At 46.5% G+C, this 21,162-nt stretch overlaps 1 protein-coding gene across 1 annotated transcript in view; it reads left to right on the top strand.

Annotated features, from left to right (window-relative positions):
• The window catches only part of NOL6 (nucleolar protein 6), a 69,230-nt gene that overhangs the window by 28,017 nt on the left and 20,051 nt on the right, over nt 1-21,162 (top strand). The window contains exons 16-21 of the mRNA XM_083402702.1: nt 1,901-2,041; nt 8,082-8,199; nt 10,399-10,553; nt 12,996-13,159; nt 14,064-14,216; nt 15,868-15,965. Coding sequence (XP_083258828.1) covers nt 1,901-2,041; nt 8,082-8,199; nt 10,399-10,553; nt 12,996-13,159; nt 14,064-14,216; nt 15,868-15,965 — 829 coding nt within the window. The remainder of the gene's footprint in view (nt 1-1,900; nt 2,042-8,081; nt 8,200-10,398; nt 10,554-12,995; nt 13,160-14,063; nt 14,217-15,867; nt 15,966-21,162) is intronic.

Genomic DNA, 21,162 nt, shown 5'->3' with positions numbered 1-21,162 from the left:
CCCCTCCTCAAACACTTTTAAAAAGCCATAGATTGTTGTGCCTTTCAAAAAATGGGAATGCAGGTTCCATTGATCGCCGCCTCCTCTGCCCTCTTACGTCACATCCGCACCGTATGTTTAAAGTGCATTGATACCACCTGTGCCTTCCCCCAAAGTATTCTGGGAGCTGTAGTTAAGGGTGTTGAGAGATGTTTAGCAGATTCCACAGAACTACAATTCCCAGAGTTCCCTGTGCAGAGAGACTGACTGTTACAGCACTATTGAGAATGGCAACTCTCAACTCTGTGTTGTTGTTGTTGTTTTCCTGGTGTCTGCCTTTTTTTGGTCAAGGACAGCTATGAGAGCAACTTCCCAGAATCACTAATTGCAGGGTAGTTCTCCTCGTGCCGTGGTCCTTATCCTGATCAGAGAGGCCCATGCAGCTGCTGTTTCAGGAAAACTCAGAAACCAGACATGTTAAATTCATTCACAGATTGAACATACAGTCGTACCTCTACTTTCGTATCCCTCTGGATACAGAATCTTGTGTACTTCTGGGTTTCGCCATGCGTGCATGCGCAGAAGCGCTCAATTGCGGCGTGCACAGAAGTGTGTCTCTATTTACGTAATTTTCAGGGTGCAAATGGACCCCTGGAATGAATTAAGTTCATATCTGGAGGGTCCACTGTATTCTCTAATTTGGTAGTTATCCTCCGGTAAAGGGCAGTGTCTATTGTGCCAAAATAAAAAGGTCTGGTAGTTATGTCACATGGCTGTGTCCAGGCTGGTCTGCAGGTGGCACCCTTCAGCTGCGATATTTCGGACGGGAGTGCGTTGCAATCTCCTTTAGATCTGCTTTCTTTAAGGGAGCGTCAAACCAACTGCCAAAATCCAGTTTCTCCTAAGAAACCCGTGGTCTCACGCTGCAAGCACGCATGGGAGACAGACTCTTTCCACATGTGTTGTGCATGGTCTCCCCACACATCTGGGCACTCCCTGTGGGACTGGCAGGCTTTTCCAGATCTCCCCCCCCCCAAAAAAAAGTGGAAGGGTGAGTTTCGGACTGTCTATTCCTGCCTATTCACACTTCTCCAGATTTTCCCCAGCCAAGAAATGCAGATTTTGTATGCCATGTTTTATATATTCATGTTCTCCCAACTAGGCCCTTTTGAAAGATATCCTGCTGCAGATTGAGAGGCACAGACAAGATGGATCTTTTGCTATGAGCTGGATGAATATAACTAGTCTTAAATGTTTTGGACTACAGCTCCTGCCTCCCCACCCTCAGCCAGCTATCTCTCTTTAATTTAGTAGCATGTAAGGGTCAGGATGCGGGTGGCGCTGTGGGTAAAAGCCTCAGCGCCTAGGGCTTGCCGATCGAAAGGTCGTCGGTTCGAATCCCCGCGGCGGGGTGCGCTCCCATTGTTCGGTCCCAGCGCCTGCCAACCTAGCAGTTCGAAAGCACTCCCGGGTGCAAGTAGATAAATAGGGACCGCTTACTAGCGGGAAGGTAAACGCCGTTTCCGTGTGCTGCGCTGGCTCGCCAGAGCAGCGATGTCACGCTGGCCACATGACCCGGAAGTGTCTGCGGACAGCGCTGGCCCCCGGCCTCTTGAGTGAGATGGGCGCACAACCCTAGAGTCTGTCAAGACTAGCCCCTACGGGCAGGGGTACCTTTACCTTTAAGGGTCAGGAGGGGACGCTGGTGGTGCTCTTTATTGGATGGATTTCCCCCCTAAATTGATTTCTGAATTCTGAATTTATTGTTATTCACATTTTATACTGTCTTTTATGCTATTTTTGTTGTTGCATCAATTAAGTGTTTTAAATTTGTTGTTAGCCACCCTGAGCCTGGTTTTCTGAACCGGGAAGGGCGGAGTATAAATAAAAAAAATAATATTATTATTATTGTCTTGAACAGCCGGCAGGTACTGGTGAGGAGGCCATGCTGAGTGTCGTCCGCTCGTACGACGACTTGAGCCGCAAGCTGTGGAAACTGGAGGGGCTGCCGCTGACGGTGACGTCCGTGCAGGGGGCTCACCCTGCCCTCCGGTACACTGATGTGAGTTTGAGTCCACGAAGGGGGGCTGTCGGAGGACATGCTCCGCCTGTTTAGACGGGTTTCCTGTGCCAGAATGCACGCTTCCGTGGCAACGGTTTTCGTGGCAGGGCAGATTGCGAGGGAGGCAGGTGCATAAGGAATATTGTGCATTAGGATTTGGCCACCCTGGGGGTGGGAATCTGTTGGGATACTGCCAGGGAGACGGGGGCTTCAGGCAGGCCCCCAGCTGGCTCTGGACAATCACCGGTCTCCCGTGGAACATCATGGAACTTTGAAGTGTCAGGCATAGCTCTAATGGCTTTAGCCCAAACGTAGCAGAGTTTTCCTGCACAGCGAAGAAGCCAGTTGAGGTGGAAATAACTAGTCAGCTAGACTCAGAGTAACTATTTACAGGATTTATTAAAAGGGAAAAAGAAACCAGCAGAGTTTCTGCATACAAAACAAAGCAAAATAAATCCTTTCTTTCTCTCTCTCTCTCAACCATACACAGCACTCCTACTCCTACCACACCCAACACACACTGTGCTAGCATTCCCAGATAACAGAGTTGAGTGCTGGTCGTTAACCAATCAGAGTAAGTAGTTTCTAGGTCAAGCAGACCTTGGCTTTCTGCCAAGAGTAAATTGACACTGCCTTGAGTTAATTGTGTGAAGCCAGAATCTGTAAGTTTCCATGAGAATCAATTAACAGAAACTGAACACCCCCTCACAGATTCTGCTGGACAATTAACATCAAATAACACCTATGTAGGAGATTATTTTTCCAGCAAACCTAAACTCTTGCACATTTGCTTGTTCTTTATCTTTGCCAATGGTTTAGTTAATACATCTGCTACATTTTCTTCACTTGATACATAAGTACATGTGATTATATTGTCTTGTACACAGCAACGTACATTTTGGTATTTTACAGAGATATGTTTGGAATGCGATTTGAAACCCTCTGTTTTACTTAAGGTTATACAAGCCTGATTATCAATATAAACTCGTACTGGTTCTCCACAATTTACATTTAAATCTGCTAACAAATGCTTGAAATAAATCACCTCGTTGCACAATTCACTCAATGCGGCGTACTCGGATTCCGTTGATGACACACTTACAATGTCTTGCTTGCGTGACCGCCAGCTGATTAAAGCTCCACTGACCATTAAGACTAGTCCTGTGACAGATTTTCTATCTGGCAAATTTCCCCAGTCACTATCACAGTAACATTTCAACATTTCATCCTCTGAAGAATTTAATTGTAACATATAGCCAATTGTCTGTTTGAGGTATCTCAGAACTTGTTTTACCCCTTTCCAGGCATTTAGTGTGGGTTTTGAGACCAATCTACTTAATATGCCTACGGCATAGCTAATATCAGGTCTGGACCACTGTGCTAGATACAATAAACTTCCAATTACAGAATGATATACATCAGGATGTTCAAATTCAGGACTCTCATCTATATGAAGTGTTTTTATGAAACCTGGATCCATAGGCACCACTGCCCCTTTGCAATCCTGCATCCTGTATGTAGTCAGTAGTTGTTTAACTTTGTTCTGCTGACTAATTAAGCAGCTGCCATCTTGGGCCCAGCACACTTCCAACCCTAGATATGTCCTAACCGGGCCTAAGTCTTTCATTTTGAATTTACTGGACAATTGCTTGGCAAACCTTTTAGTTTGTTTATCAGTTTTGCAAGCATACAATACATCATCTACATAAATCAGACAAAACTCTTGATCACTGCCTGTACCACGTACATAAACACAATTGTCAGCTGTACTTTGCTTGAAACCAAATGACACTAAGGCCTCATGGAAACATTTGTTCCAAGATCTTGCAGCCTGTTTGAGACCATATAGAGCTTTGTTTAATTTCAACACTCTATTGGAACCTGTTTCATAACCAGGCGGTTCGGCTAGATACAGGTCTTCTGATATTGATGCATGTAAATATGCAGTCTGGATATCAAAATGGTTTAACAGAAGTTTTCTCTTTGCTCCAAGCGTTAGAATCAACCTTACACTTTCCGCCTTAGCAGTAGGGGAAAAAAATCTCGTCATAATCTTTTCCAGGCCTCTGAGAGTATCCTTGAGCCACTAAACGAGCTTTGTATTTGTACTTTCCTGTCACCAGAGGTTTAAGTTTGTACACCCACCTGCAGCCTACAATCTTTGCCCCCTCAGGCGCTGCTACTGGTGTAAAGACCTTGTGCTCATTCAGAGAGGACATCTCTTCCTCCATTGCCTGTTTCCAGAGCTCTGCTTCCTCTTTTGGTAACTTTAACACCTCCTGAAAACTCTTAGGCTCTGCAATTACACTAAACACATTTGCAGTATCCGGAGAAAAACGCACCGGAGGCACTCCTTTGTTTTGTCTTTTAGATCTTCTGGGAGAAAATTTTTCTTCTGACCCACTTTCCTCCTCAGAACTACGACCTCTCTTTTGTTGCTTAGCAACTGGTCTCTGGCTAATTCCACTTTCTTGAGAGCTCTTATCTGAACTTTCCTCCCCCTCAGACTCTGATTCTCTATGTTTACCTTCAGAGTCATGAAGCTCCTGAGAAGGTTCAAACCAAACCTCAGTATTGGCATGTAGTCTCTCCCAGCCACTATGTTCACAAAAATTGGCATTCCTGGAGATCACAATGCCATTTGTCCCTTCAGCAAAGCGGAAACCTTTTCCCAGCTCCTGGTAACCCACAAACACTAACTGTTTGGTCTTAGGATCTCCCTTCTTTCTCATTTGTTTTGGAATTAATACCCAGGCTTTTGATCCAAACACATGCAAATGGTCAATTTTGGGTTTTTTGTGAAACAATTTAAAGTACGGAGTTGTACCTATTGTTTGATGAAAGAGCCTATTTTGGAGATAACACGCGGTGAGCATGCTCTCCCCCCAATAAGACATGGGCAAATCAGCATCATCAAGCATGGCAAACATCATATCTTGTAAAGATCTATGTTTTCGCTCTGCAACGCCATTCTCCTCTGGGGAAAAAGCGTTCGTTTTTCTATGCCCAATGCCACGCTTTTGTAACCAATCTCTAAAAGCATTTGACATAAATTCGCCACCTCTGTCCGTCTGAATCCTTTTGAGTTTAGTGGACAGAAATCTTTCCACAGATGCCACCCAGCCTTTAAACTTAGTGAACACATCACCCTTATTCTTCATGGGAAAAACCCAAGAGTAACGCGTGGCGTCATCCACAATTGTTAATGAAAAACGTGATCCACCCCTGCTTACAGGAAATGGACCAATTACGTCCATGTGAACCAGCTGTAGCGGTGACTCACTAACTCTGTCACTTCTGGGGTAAGAGACTCTGTGAGTTTTAACCTTTTTACAAACATTACAATCAAGGTACTTGTTACAACTCTTTAAATCACCCCCATCAGCCAATTCAGACATTTTTAGTACACTTTTCCAGCCAGCATGCCCCATTTTCCTATGCAATAAGTGCACACAGTTGTCATGTATAGCTTTGTTATTCACTGCAGGCTGAGATTTACTGACTACTGCTGCAACTTGAGATCCTGCTTTAAGCCAAAACAAGCCTCCCTCTGACTTAGCAGTGCCTAAAATCTCACCAGCCTTCTTAATAATGCAACTGTCTCCTTCAAAATGCACTTTAAACCCAGCTTTTAGCAAACAATCTACAGACATCAGATTGCTCCTTAATGAAGGTACATAAAGCACATTTTGCAGGCATTCACGAAGACAAGGAACAAAAACTGCACCCCCCGAAATCACTTCGGAAGTACTTCCGTCTGCTAGAGCCACCTGGCTGCGCTGTGCTGAGTTCTTGGAAACAAACAATTCATCTGAATTTACGATGTGCCGAGACGCTCCCGAATCGACCACCCAGACAACTTGTTTCTCATCAGCAATCTTGACCTCTGCGGTCACCAGCTGAGCCGACTGTTTTTGTTTGAAGAATTTCTTTTTACGCTGCTGCTGCTGCTGATCTCGTCTCTGCTCCTGCACCGGCCACTGAGACTTGACCAACTCCGGACATTGTCGTTTTAGATGTGCTGAAGACCCACATCGGAAACAACGCCTAACAGCAAACGCTGACTCCTCACCGGTACGCTGCTTTTGCGTCACCTCTGGCACGGCATGAGAACTCCTTCCAAACCGCCCGCCTGTAGAAGCCTCTGCAGCAAACGACCTTTCTTGCCTCTTCTGCCATTCTTCAATCAAACGCCCAGTAACATAGCTGACTGATAAATCACGCTCCTGTAAACCTTCTAGAGACAAAACTAAATTATCCCAGCTTTCCGGGAGAGAACTCAAAATAATAGCCACCTTCTCCTGCTGGTCTAACGCACAGTCTCTTTCCTGTAGCGCAGTAAACTTTAACTGTAAACTGTGTAGGTGTTCCTGCATTGTAACCCCAGGCTGTAACATTGCCTTGTACAATGCCTTGCGAATGAACAGCTTGGAAACCGCTGTCTCACGCACATGGAGTTCTTTAAGTGCTTGCCACACACCTCTAGCTGTCTTGATTCCCCTCACATACGGCAACTGGGAATCTTCCAGCCCCAAGACAATTGTGGCCCTTGCTCTTTGGTCTTTATCGAGGTCTCCATCATCAGGCTTTGCAGGAAACTTACTCACCACTTGCCAGAGACGATCCCTCTGCAGCACTGCCTGCATGCGTTCCGACCACAGCAAGTAATTGGAGTCATTCAGACGCTCAAAAGCCATCTGAACTGGTTGTGAGGCCATCTTGAGAGCGATGTCCCTGGAACCCGGAACCAGCTACTCACGACCACCAAGAGAGAGAACAGGAACCACAGCAACCAGCATTCACACGCTGCGTCTGTTGTCCTTGTGTCCACTGCGTCACCAGCTCACAACAGTCAGGAACCAGCCAGTGTCCATCTGCTGCACCAACAGGAACAACAACTTCTGGAACTACTGGAACCAACACCGTTGATGCTGACACCACCACAACTCAGGCTGGCAGCACAATACCCATAACCTCATGGAACTTTGAAGTGTCAGGCATAGCTCTAATGGCTTTAGCCCAAACGTAGCAGAGTTTTCCTGCACAGCGAAGAAGCCAGTTGAGGTGGAAATAACTAGTCAGCTAGACTCAGAATAACTATTTACAGGATTTATTAAAAGGGAAAAAGAAACCAGCAGAGTTTCTGCATACAAAACAAAGCAAAATAAATCCTTTCTTTCTCTCTCTCTCTCAACCATACACAGCACTCCTACTCCTACCACACCCAACACACACTGTGCTAGCATTCCCAGATAACAGAGTTGAGTGCTGGTCGTTAACCAATCAGAGTAAGTAGTTTCTAGGTCAAGCAGACCTTGGCTTTCTGCCAAGAGTAAATTGACACTGCCTTGAGTTAATTGTGTGAAGCCAGAATCTGTAAGTTTCCATGAGAATCAATTAACAGAAACTGAACAGAACAGCACCAGTCAGTTAGCAACACGAGCCTCAGATACGTTCCAAGACCCATGCTCAACCTTTCCGCAGAGGGTTTAATCATCCACGATGGAAAATTCAGACAGAGAGAGCATATTTACAGCTTTATTCAGCGTAGTCAGGAACAAAGGGAAAAACATGACTGCATCCCTTCGTCTCCAGCGAAAACAGGTGGAGACCAAAGGTGGCCAAAGTACTGGAGCCTCAGCTTCAGGATCTGTCCTTCCAGTGAGAGCTCAGGGCTGATTTCCTTCAGAATGGAGAGGTTTGATCTTCTTGCAGTCCATGGGACTCTCAAGATTCTCCTCCAGCACCAGAATTCAAAAGCATCCATTCTTCAGCAATCAGCCTTCTTTATGGTCCATTATTATTATTATCATCAGCCCCCGGTGAATTCTGCCTTTTAAATGTCTAACAAAGGTGTCCCAGAGAGCCATTGGCCACCCAGCATCCTTGCAGCCCCTTGCAATTGGAGACTGGGCATTTTCTGCCAGGGTGTGTGTGTGTGTGTGTGTGTGTACCCTGAGGATGTGCTGCTACCTTGAGATCATGCGTGGGTTCCCCTTTTTCTTGCTCCTCTTAACGTGCCTTCCTGGTTCTTTCTCAGGTCTTCCCTCCGGTGCCCGTGAAACCAGATTACGCCTACCACGCCAGGATCGAGGGCCGGGAGTCTCTTCTGCCCTTGGCAGAGAAGCCGTGCCCGGCGTATTTAGCACCAATGAAAGGCAAGGATGGGTAACGTGGGTGACACTGTCTCAAAGTGGGCAAGGGGCATTGTGAGTCCCCCTTACTGCTACTTCATTTTGTAGTAACCAAACAAACCCCTGTGTTGCAAAGAGAACGTCAGCAATGTCTAGGCAACGCAATGACCATGTACATACGCATTAGACAATCTTTTTTAAAAATCTTTTTTATTTTTAATGCAAAATTACAACAAAAATTACAAACATTAAATCCAAAATAAAACTATACAAACAAGAAAGAAAAACACAAAAAAGGAAAAAAGAAAGAAAAGCACACATCTACAAATAAAACCATATCTTCATTCTAATCTAGTTATTACATACATATACACATACTGATTTCCTTCTTTTGTTCTAAGACCTCAACAATTTTACTCTTTCTAAATTGTTGTGTCTAATGTAGATTACCTCTATCTTTATACTTTTTACATCGTTTTTCTTTAACCCTGCAAAGCATCATTCATTACATAGACAATCTTTATAGAATTCCTTCAAACCGTGACAGGTCCAAAATGAAATCTTTAGTCTCAAAGTCTCTGGAAATCTTTAAATGAAGTGAGGTATCAGACTGTGTAGTGTGACAGACAAGCTGTGAAGCTTTCTGTATTCAGCAGATATGGCGTCCAACACTGAACAGTGATTCCGGATATAGACTACTGTTCCATAGAATTCTTCATCAGCGTGGTGGGAGGATATAGAATTGCTTCATAAACCCATCTTATTTCAAATGAATGTATGTAAATGAAAATATCAAATGCTGTGGAACAGTGCTCATGTAATAATGGCACTGTTCCACAGCATTTAATATTTTCATTTACAGTGGTACCTCTGGTTGTGATCTGGATCCGTTCTGGAGCCCCGTTCGCAACCTGAAAGGAACGCAACCCGCATCTGCACGTGCGGGTCGCGATTTGCCGCTTCTGCGCTTGCGTGTGACGTCATTTTGCATGTCTGCGCATGCGTGAGCGGCAAAACCCAGAAGTAACCCTTTCCAGTACTTCGGGACGCAACCTGAAAAGACATATCCCGCAGCGTTCACAACCTGAGGTATAACTGTACATACATTCATTTAAAATGAATCAGAGAGCGGGAAGACCAAAATTTTAATAAGGAATGGGGAAAATTTATAACTTACCTTAAGAACCACTGTAAACAATTAAAATTGTTAGTAGGATTAGAATATCATTTGTAATCTATTGGTGAGTTTTGGACACAATGGCGAGGTAAAAGATTTGGATTATTATAAAAGATGCGAGAGGAAATGATTACAATAATAATAATTTATTATTTATACCCCACCCATCTGGCTGGGTTTCCCCAGCCACTCTGGGTGGCTTCCAACAAAATATTAAAATACAATAGTCCACCAGACATTAAAAGCATTCCTAAACAAGGCTGTGAAGGCAAGTTTATTTAGTCATTTATTCTACTTAATGAAAATGATGATGATAATAATAATAATAATAATAATTGTTTGTACCCCGTCTATCTGGCTGGGTCTCCCCATCTGCTCTGGGAGGCTTCCAACAAAGATTAAAAATACATTAAAATGTCACACATTAAAAACTTCCCTGAACAGGGCTGCCTTCAGATGTTTTCTAAAAGTCTGGTAGTTCTTCTTCTCTTTGACATCTGGTGGGAGGACGTTCCACAGGGCGGGCGCCACTACCGAGAAGGCCCTCTGCCTGGTTCCCTGTAACTTGGCTTCTCGCAGTGAGGGAACTGATTCACAATCGGACCCACAAAGGGGAGGAGGGGGAAGTCCGAGAAATTCCTTGGGATCTTGTTTTTATGTTGTAAGTTGGATAATGTGAATGGAAAGTTTCAGTTTGAAAAACCAAAGAAATGAATTGAAAAAAAGAGAAGAAGTTAGGTTATCCCTGTCCAGACTGGGGCGCAGCTGGGCCACCAACCGAAGCTGATGGAAGTCACCCCACGCTTCCAAGGCCACCTGGGCTTCTGGCAACAGCAAGGGGTCCAGGAGTAGCCACAAGCTACATACTTGCTCCTTCAGAGGAAGTGTAACCCCATCAACCTCCCGGCCATCTGCTCTAGGGAACACTGCTTCAGTCTTATCTGAATGGAGCCTTATCAGGATCTTCGCCTGCCCTCTTCCTGCTTCCACGCTGCTCCTTGTTCCTTCCGTTAACTCTTTTGCCTCCTCCTTCCCTCTTGCACCAGTGATCTGCCACATGGAGGGGAGCGGCCAGTGGCCTCAGAGCAAGGAAGCCATCCGGCGAGTCAAGGCCGCCTTCCAGCTGCGGCTGGCAGAACTTCTCCACCAGCAGCACCATCTGCTCTGCAGGGCTTCGCCCACCTACACGGACGTCTATAAGGTAAATGTGCCGGAGGGTGGGTGGGTTCGTGCACATTTGGCCCCCGCAGATACGCAGGAAGGTGGAAGCCGTTGCGTTGCGAAATATGACCAGGGGCCTGCTAGCTTGAGAGAGAAAGAGAGAGAGAGATGGGAAGCAGGACTCACTCCATCAGTTCCGCTGTGACAGGCCAGCTCCATCAAGTCTCCTTTCCTGTCACCTGGGGGCAGCCATGACATCCGGCTGCCTCGCTGGGAGAGATGGAAAGCAGAAGGCTCAGCCGGTCCACCAGGCTCCTCCTATGCCTGAACTATGCAAGCTGGCTGTTATAAGAACAAATGTTTATACATTCGTGCTTGAGTTTGATTTCTTCCTCTGCCCTCTTCGCACCTTTTCCCTTGTGTGTCGTGTTTCTTTAGAGCATAAGCCTGTGGGCATGGGCTAATGATAATAATAATTTATTATTTACCGTATTTTTTGCTCTATAAGACTCACTTTTCCCCTCCTCGAAAGTAAGGGGACATGTGTGTGCATCTTATGGGGCGAATAAAGGCTGCGCAGCTATCCCAGAAGCCAGAACAGCAAGAGGGATTGCTGCTTTTACTGTGCAGCGATCCCTCTTGCTGTTCTCGCTTCTGAGATTCAGAATATTTTTTTTCTTGTTTTCCTCCTCCAAAAACTAGGTGCGTCTTGTGGTCTGGTGCGTCTTATAGAGCGAAAAATACGGTATACGCCGCCCATCTGGCTGGATTTCCCCAGCCACTCTGGGTGGCTTACAACAGAATACAGTCATAGCTCGGGTTACAGACACTTGAGGTTGCGTTTTTTTGGGTTACGGACTGCCAAAATCCGGAAGTACCGGAATGGGTTACTTCTGGGTTTCGGCAGCCACGCATGCACAGAAGCGGCAAATCACAATCTGCATGTGCGCAGGCGCGCCGCTGTGGGTTGCGAACGTGCATCCCGCACAGATCACATTCACAACCCGAGCATCCACTGTATTAAAAACACAATAAAATATCAAACATTAAAAACTTCTCTGAACAGGGCTGCCTTCAGATGTCTTCCAAAAGTCAGATAGTTGTTTATTTCCTTGACATCTGGTGGGAGGGCATACCGCAGGGAATTCCGTTCAGGGCTTTAAAGGTCAGCTGAATTGTTTTAACGTCATTTTGGGAGCAGGGCTGAAGGTGTTCTCAATACACAGGTGTACAGGGCTGAGATTAAGGACTTCTGGCTTTCTGGTGTGCATCTCTCACGACCCTTGTGTAAAGTTCAACATCAGGTGCAGAAAGGCCACCTTACCCTGACTTTTTGGTGCAAATTGGTCTCTTGCCTCCTGCCTTTGCGCCCTAATTGTATTTATTTATTAAATTTGTATACCCATCATAGCTGTCAACTTTCCCTTTTCTTGCGAGGAATCCTATTTTGAGAAGGAAATGTCCCTTAAAAAAAGGGAAACGTTGACAGCTATGATACCCATAGGTCTCGGGGCAGTTCACAACATAAAATTACAATATAAAAAACACAGAAGACATAATAAAAACACAGAATATATAACAAAAACAAAAAGCAAAGACAACTCAATGATCTTCCCTTCCACAACACATTCATAAGCCGAAGGCCTGGTTGAAGGGGAATGTTTTTGCCTTGAACTGCTGCTGCTCCTGCAATTTTCTTTACTTTTGCACTTTTAATTTAACATTTCTAATTTACTGCACATGGCTCTGAATTGTGATGTTTTGTGGAACTCACCCTGGGGTCATTGGGTGAAGAGCAGGCTTTCGGCATGGACCCAAGGCTGAAGTTGAATGTTGGAAGATTCAGGACAAATAAATGAAAGTGCTTCTTCGCTCAGCACATAGTTAAACTGCGGAACTCCCTCCCACAGGAGGCAGTGATGATCACAAACTTAGATTAGGGAAATGTATGGAGAAGAAGGCCAGGAATGGCTGCTAGCCAGAGGCTGAATTAGCTAATTTGAACTAGAATACAAAAAAGGGAGGTGTGAGGAAGTCGAGGAAATAAGTAAATGAAAGATAAAGATATGGAATTTGGATGTGTTTTTAAATGTTTTTGTTTTTTCTTGTCTTGATGTACGGTTTTTCTTTCTATTTTTGATGTATTGTTTGTTAAAAAAAAATTTTATTGGTTTTCCCCCCCTCTCATACTTACTTTCTGTAACTATAAAACTTCTAATAAATATTATTATTATTTTTTTTTTTAAAAACAGAATGGCTGCTAGCCATGATGGCTGTGCCCTGCTCTCCAGGGTCAGAGGCATCAATGCTTCAGAATCCCGGTTGTTGGAAACTGCAGGATGGGAAGGGAGCTCTTGCGTTCGAATCCTGCTCGCTGGTTTCCCACAGGCATCGGGTTTGCCCCTGTGAGACCAGGATGCTGGGCTAATGAGCCATTGGCCTGATCCAAATAATTTCCCCTCCTCTTCCTCCTCTTTCTCAGGACGGCTATGTCTTCCGCCTCCAAGTGGCCTACCACCGAGAGCCCCAAATCCTGAAGGAGGTGGTCACCCCCACAGGCATGCTGAAACACGAGGTGACGGAAGAATCCGTGCAGCTGGAAGTGGAGATGCTGCACCTGCCGTTCTTGACCAGCTCACTTCACGGGTAAGCGGGGAGAGGTATCGCCTTCTGAGAATGATGCCTGAGAGACACAACAGCAGTGGTGTTCCCCTGAATCCCAATTGATGGGAATCACAAGGGCAGAGAGCATGGCTTGCGCAGTCCAGTCCTTCTTGCGGGCTTCCACAATGCACACTTAATAATAATAAATAAATAATTAATAATAATGCCATCCATCTATCTTGGGAGACAATGGAGGAATGTGCCTTTGGGGGTGAAGTCAAACTATTGGGAGGTTGCAGAGCCTGCTGTGGCTGTAGAGACCGATGTGGGAGAGACATGTTTTGTTGCAGCTGGGGCAGATTAAGGCGTCCAGTTGTCCATGGCATTTCTTCTCTCTGCATCCATCCCAGCGGTCAGTCCTCCTCTGGTCATTGCACCACCACCAGCAGCAGCAGCAGCAGCAACAACAAATTTATTACTTATAACCCGCCCACCTGGCTGGGTCTCCCCAGCCACTCTGGGTGGCTCCCAACAGAGTATTAAAAACACGATAAAACAGCAAACAATAAAAACTTCCCTAAACAGGGCTGCTTTCAGGTGTCTTCTAAAAGTCAGATAGTTGTTTATTTCCTTGACATCTGATGGGAGGGCATTCCACAGGGCGGGCGCCACCACCGTGAAGGCCCTCTGCATGGTTCCCTGTAACCTCGCTTCTTGCAGGGAGGGAACCGCCAGAAGGCCCTCGGAGCTGGACCTCAGTGTCTGGGCTGAACGATGGGGGTGGAGACGCTCCTGCAGGTATAGAGGGATTCCCACTTGGCAGAGTTGATGTCGCCAGTCATCATAATAATAGCTTTTTTTGTTTGCTTTCTGTTGCCTTCGGATTATGGTGACGTTGCCGGCAGATTTGGCAACGGGTCTCAAATTGTTTGCTTCCTCCCCGCAGCCTCCAGCAGCAACATTCTGCTTTCAGCGGCTGCTGCCGTCTCGCCAAGCGCTGGATCAGCGCTCAACTGCTGAGCGACAGCGTCTCGGAGGAATGCGTGGACTTACTGGTGGCCTCCCTCTTCCTGTCCCCAGCACCCTTCACTGTGCCCAGGTAAGGGCCCAGCCAGCAGGACACCTGCTTCACAGCCTCCTGAGTCTGTTACACTCCTTTTTAAATTGCTCCTTGGCCAGGTTTTGACGTCCCTTCCATGAATAGGAGCAGTCTACCTGTGAGTGCTGGGGGCACCACCACCTTGCGTTTATGGTGTTCCCAAAATATGAACCTACCCTGAACATGCTCCTTGCTGGATCAGACCCCACAGCACTTTTTATCCTAAAAGGCAACGGGTTCGACGGGATGACCCTTTGGTCATGTGGCTTAGGGCCCTCGTATTTACGGGACCATATGAATTACCATAGTTTAGAGGTCCCGGGCCCTAAGGAAGTCAGATTATCCTCCACCAGTGCCAGGGCCTTCTCAGTGATGGCTCCCACCTGGTGGAATGCTCTCTCCCATGAGACTAGGGCCCTTCAGGATTTAACCTCCCAAAGGGAAGGAAACTGCTGAAAAGGTTTGCTGACCCCTGGTCTAAACCACGGAGCCTCTTGATCAGAAGGTTGGTGGTTCAAATTCCCGCAACAGGGTGAGCTTCCATTGCTCTGTCCCAGCTCCTGCCAACCTAGCAGTTCGAAAGCACACCAGTGCAAGTAGATAAATAAGTGCTACTGCAATGGGAAGGTAAACGGCATTTCCGTGTGCTCTGGTTTCCGTCACGGTGTCCCGTTGCACCAGAAGCGGTTTAGTCCTGCTGGCCACATGACTCGCAAAGCTATCTGTGGACAAACGCCGGCTCCCTCGGCCTGAAAGCGAGATGAGCGCCGCAACCCCATAGTTGCCTTTGACTGGACTTAACTGTCCAGGGGTCCTTTATCTTTTTTTAAAAAACCTTTTAAGTCAGTTTTGTTTCAACAAACTTTCCCGGTTAGGTGAACAGACCTCCTCTGCCTGGGCTGTTCGTTTCGTGTTCTTTTTAAACATCTGCTGTTGGACTGCTTTTAAAATTATTCTATCTCTTTATAAGAATACAGTCATGCCTCATGTTACAGATGCTTCAGGTTGCGTCCTGCGGCAACCCGGAAGTACTGGAAAGGGTTACTTCCTGGTTTCGCTGCTCATGCATGTGCAGAAGCGCTAAATTGCACCGCGCACCTGAGCAGATACGGTGCTTCAGGTTGCGCTCTTTTCAGGCCGCAAATGGGCCTCCGGAACGGATCCCGTTCGCAACCAGAGGTACCACTGTGTGTCTTTCAGCTGGCTTGAGACCTGTATGTGAAATGAATATAATACACAATAAAGGTAAAGGGACCCCTGACCATTAGGTCCAGTCGTGGCCAACTCCGGGGTTGCAGCACTCATCTCTCTTTATTGGCTGAGGGAGCCAGCGTACAGCTTCCGGGTCATGTGGCCAGCATGACTAAGCCGCTTCTGGCAAACCAGAGCAGTGCACAGAAACGCCGTTTACCTTCCCGCGGGAGCGGTACCTATTTATCTACTTGCACTTTGACGTGCTTTTGAACTGCTAGGTTGACAGGGGCAGGGACCGAGCAACGGGAGCTCACCCCGTCGCAGGGATTCGAACCGCCGACCTTCTGATCGGCAAGTCCTAGGCTCTGTGGTTTAAGCCACAGTGCCACCCGCCTCCCTATAATACACAATACAGCTAGAATAATGCTTGCCTTTTGTGACTCTTCTCTCCCTGCAGCTCCCCACAAGTGGGATTCCTTCGGTTTCTTTTCCTGCTCACCACTTTTGACTGGAAGAACAGCCCCCTCATCGTCAACCTGAATGCCGAGCTGAACGGTGAGAGAGGTGGAGGGAGGGACAGTAGAAACCGAGGAGAGCCTTCAGGATCAGGCCAGTGGTTCCTCTTGTCCAGCACCCTGTTCTCACAGTGGCTGACGAGATGCCGGTGGGAAACCTGCAACAGGATCCGAGGACAAGAGCAACAATCTCTCCTTCAGTGGTTTCTAGCACCTGGCATCCATAGAATCATAGAATTATAATAAATAAATAAATAATAATAATAATAATAATAATAAAATAATAATAATAATATTTTTTTTATTTATACCCCGCCCTTCCCGGTTCAAAAACCGGGCTTAGGGCGGCTAACAACAAATTTAAAACAGCATAAAATACAATATAAAAACATGAATAACAATAAAATTCAAAAATCAAAAAGATAATCCCCAGGGCTAGCTGGCTGAATTGGTCCTACTTGGGCCAGTGAGGAGGCCTGAGGAGAATTAGCTATGGGGTCTCAGAGTGGGTGATCTTCATAAAAGGGGAGGGGGAGGGATGAGAAGGGAAATAAAAGATCAGGCTGAATTCAAATTAAAGGCCAGGTGGAACAGCTCTGTCTTACAGGCCTGATGGAAGGAGGTTAAATCCTGAAAGGCCCTGGTCTCCTGGGACAGAGCATTCCACCAGGTTGGAGCCATTACTGAAAAGGCCCTGGCCCTGGTGGAAGATAATCTGGCTTCCTTAGGGCCTGGGACCTCTAAACTATGGTTATTCATGGACCTTAAGGTCCTCTGCAGGCAGACCAGGAGAGGCGGTCCTGTCGATACGAGGGTCCCGTAGATACTTGTAGAGTTGGAAGGGACCAGTGGGGGGGGGGGATAATCTACTCCAACCCCTTGCAATGCATTTTGCAATGCCCAGTGTGAGTCTTGAATGCACAACCCTGAGATTAAGAGTCTCATGCTCTATCGACCCAGCTGTTCCATCATATTGTAAAATTAACAGGATGAAGAACTAATGCATAGCCTGGTCATGTAGAATCTTATTTGGAAGGGACGCTGAGGCCCATCTAGTTCAGAAGCATCTTTTCCTCTGACTGTGGAGGCAGAACTGAGGAGCCACTGATAGCCTTTCTTCCTCCATGAATTCGTCTTAACTGTCCTTTCAAGCCGTCCAAGTTGGTGGCTTCCTGTGGCAGTGAGTTCCATAGTTTAGGTGCTGCGTACTTCCTTTTATCTCTCCGGAATCTCCCAACTTCCAGCTTCCCCGAGTCTTCCTTTCCTTAGGGAAGCCTCTTCCATGCTGAGCATTCCCTGAGGTTTCCTTGCCATAGGGCTCGTCTTGAAGAGTTAAGAGGCCAAACCTCCCTTGTTAGGATTAGTACGATGATTTCCTGGTTTCCTTTTGCCTTCCTTCCAAGGAGGGCTTAGCAACCTGATCCCTGCGGTCCAGAAGCCAGGTGCTTTTGCAATTGCAATCCAGCTTGCCAAACCTCCCTGCTCCTTTTGTTGCAAAGAACATTCGACTTTGCTGTGTTAACATCGCCCTGAGCGTGCTAAATCGCTCTTTTCTTCTCGTTGTTTGGAACATGAGAAATGACTTGGCCGGGTCCTGCATTCCATCTCCTGCCAGTACCCCAGAGAGATGCCTCTGGGAGGTTGCAGGCAGAGCAGGAAAGGAGTTGCTCTCGTTGTTGGTGGCCCCAGAACCTGCTATTCAGAGGTATACTTCCCTTATATAAGGAGGTTTCATTTTCTTGCTGCGGTAATGGCGGCAGATAGACCTCCTCGTTGAATTTACCTTGGCTTTTTTCCTTCATATATATTTTTTTTAAGGGAGGATCTTGGAGTCCAGCAAGAGATGGGTTGAATTTCTCGTGGCTTTTTAAAGAGATGTCTGATTTGGCCACAGTGATACACGCCTTAATTGCTTCCTATTTGGATTACAATAACATGCTCTTCCTGGGCTGCCTTTAAAAAGTGCTACGAAACATCAACAGGCCCAAAGGGCTTCAGCCTGATGATTGATTGGGGCTGGTTATACGGAGCAGGCAACTTCCTTGTTACAACCATTCCAGTAGCTTGTTGTTGTGTAGTCGTTTAGTTGTGTCCGACTCTTTGTGACCCCCCTGGACCAGAGCACGCCAGGCACTCCTGTCTTCCACTGCCCCCGCAGTTTGGTCAAACTCATGCTGGTAGCTTCGAGAACACTGTCCCACCATCTCGTCCTCTGTCGTCCCCTTCTCCTTGGGCCCTCCATCTTTCCCAGCACCAGGGTCTTTTCCAGGGAGTCTTCTCTTCTCATGAGGTGGCCAAAGTCTTGGAGCCTCAGCTTCACGATCTGGCCTTCCAGTCAGCACTCAGGGCTGATTTCCTTCAGAATGGAGAGGTTTGATCTTCTTGCAGTCCATGGGACTCTCAAGAGTCTCCTCCAGCACCATAATTCAAAAGCGTCAATTCTTCGGCGATCAGCTTTCTTTATGGTCCAGCTCTCACTTCCATACATCACTACTGGGAAAACCATACCAGTCCTGTAGCTACCCATCTGTTTTTGGCTCCTCATTCATCTGCAAATCGGTTCCTGTAAGAACTGCCACCCCTTTCTGGCTAATTTAAATGCTGGAGGAACCTTTGCAAGGACACTGGCCAATTTAGACAGTTTCCGCATTCCTTGCAAAAATAAGATACTCAATCTTGGCTTTCTGTTGAGTTCTTTGCAAAGACATTTCCATCCTTAGTATTTTACCTTTCCCACCACCTGCTTCTGTCCACACACGGCTCACGAAACCAGTTAGCTCCCTCATTTAGAAGTCTTGTCTAGATAAGCTTGGTTTGCACCTAGTACCTATTTTTGACCATCATTCTTTTTTAAATGACATTAGTAAATGTCAACAGTTCAGAAACCGGGAGGGGGAGACCAGGCTGTCCACTGATTCAAAGGTCTAGTTGAAGGAGGTACAGTGGTACCTCGGGTTGCATACGCTTCACGTTTCAGACTCTGCTAACCCAGAAATAGTGCTTCAGGTTAAGAACTTTGCTTCAGGATGAGAACAGAAATCGTGCTCTAGTGGCACGGCGGCACAGGAGGCCCCATTAGCTTAAGTGGTGCTTCAGGTTAAGAACTGTTTCAGGTTAAGAACAGACCTCCAGAACGAATTAAGTACTTAACCGGAGGCACCACTGTATAATTCTCTGTCTGCTGACCCAAACCACCTCCTTATTCCAAGGCAAAAATAATTCCAACCCCATGGAGTTGAGACAACTTCTATCATTTACCTACTGTGCAGTTCTGCAATAGGCGTTCTGTTCGCTTGCCGAGTTTGAAAAGTAGCACATGCGTCGAAGCTCGTAAACGTCTCAAGAGTGAGTGCCTGTTATCTATAATATTTGGATCATTCAGCCTTGTGGAAACACAGATGGCTCATTAATGATATGGGAAGCAGATCTGAGCTTTGATGTGCCATATGTCATAAAGCCTCGCTTAAGACTGTCTCCACCAGAATTAAAGCTTTCCCATGACTGGTGCCTTCTCCCACTTAATCTCCGCTGCACATATAAAACACTCTCAGCATGCTTTTGGCAAGAGGGTGGAATGAAAACGCTGACATGTCAGAGATTTGTGAGGGCATCCCCAGATTTTGGACACAGGAACGCTAAGCAATAAGCCAGATAACAGGGTTCTCCTCTGCCAGTGCTGCCTTCCATGGGCACATTCCCCAAAGAACTGAAAATTTTAGCATGCGGACAGTAGACAATACCTTGCTTTACTGCCTAGCCACGGAAAACTGGGGGTCTGTTTGCTCTCGTTACAATACGATAATCTTTATTGTCATTGTCCCATACAGAACAACGAAATTGAAAAATCTACATAAGACATTCAAAAACCAACAAGCCTGCTATCCCAGCTATCCCAACCTGGTTAGCCCCCTAAAAACTCTGATACCCCATTTTAAAATTCAATATACTCCCACAAAGACTACCTTAAAGGTAAAGTGACCCCCTGACCATTAGGTCCAGTCGTGGCCGACTCTGGGGTTGCGGTGCTCATCTCGCTTTATTGGCGGAGGGAGCCGGCGTACAGCTTCCGGGTCATGTGGCCAGCATGACTAAGCCGCTTCTGGCGAACCAGAGCAGCGCATGGAAACGCCGTTTACCTTCCCGCCAGAGCGTTACCTATTTATCTACTTGCACATTGACGTATTTTCGAACTGCTAGGTTGGCAGGAGCAAGGACCGAACAACGGGAGCTCACCCCGTCGCGGGGATTTGAACCACCAACCTTCTGATTGGCAAGTCCTAGGCTCTGTGGTTTAACCGACAGCGCCACCCGTGTCCCTAAAGAGTACCTTACACTGTATTTAAAACCAAAATCACATTTGGATAGAAACTGTTTCTCAGGCGGCTAGTCCTAGTCTTTATAACCCTGTACCTTCTTCCAGAAGGCAGGAGCTGAAAGAGATAATTTCCGGGGTGCGCACTATCCTGCGCTATCTCTGCAGCTTTCTTATGGCACCTGGAAGCGTAGATTTGATCCAAGGTGGGAAGAGTGCACCCAGTTATTCTCTCCGCAGTCTTTACAACCCTGGACAGCATGGTTTTTCCCCTGACCGTGCAGCTCCCAAACCACACACAGAGACTTAAGAACGTAAGAAGGGCTGCAGGAACAGGCCAATGGCCCATCTAGTCCAGCATCCTTGATCCCACAGTGGCCAGTCAGATGTGTGTGGGAAATTCGCAAGCAGGATTCAAGCACAAGAGCAACTCTCCCCTGATGTGACTTCCAGCAACAGGTACAGTGGTACCTTGGTTCTCGGAACTCCATTCCAAAACCAAAACGTTCCAAAACCAAGGCGTGCTTTCCCATAGAAAGTAATGCAAAATGGATTAATCTGTTCGAAACGTTTAAAAACAACCCCTAAAACAGTAATTTAACAATTCACCTCTATTGTTGTTCTGTTAATGGTTCTCTTGGCCTTGCAGCTTTTATCCATTTCCGCAGTCACACAATCAATCAGTCGCTGAACTGGGTTCCACACAGTCACAAAAACAAAACCAAAAGCAACAAAAATGCAAAATTAATAGCAAAGACAGACAGACCTCAGCGTAGCACTTAGAATGGAAGCGTTGCACTCAAAACAGAGCATGTTTGGCTTCTGAAGAAAGATCGCAAATTGGAACACTTACTTCCGGGTTTGAAGGCAGGGGTCAGCAAACCTTTTCAGCAGGGGGCCGGTCCATTGTCCCTCAGACCTTGTG

The sequence above is a fragment of the Podarcis tiliguerta genome (assembly GCF_965153285.1).
Source record: "Podarcis tiliguerta genome assembly, chromosome: 11".
Taxonomy (NCBI): domain Eukaryota; kingdom Metazoa; phylum Chordata; class Lepidosauria; order Squamata; family Lacertidae; genus Podarcis; species Podarcis tiliguerta.
This window is presented reverse-complemented; position numbering and strand designations above follow the sequence as displayed.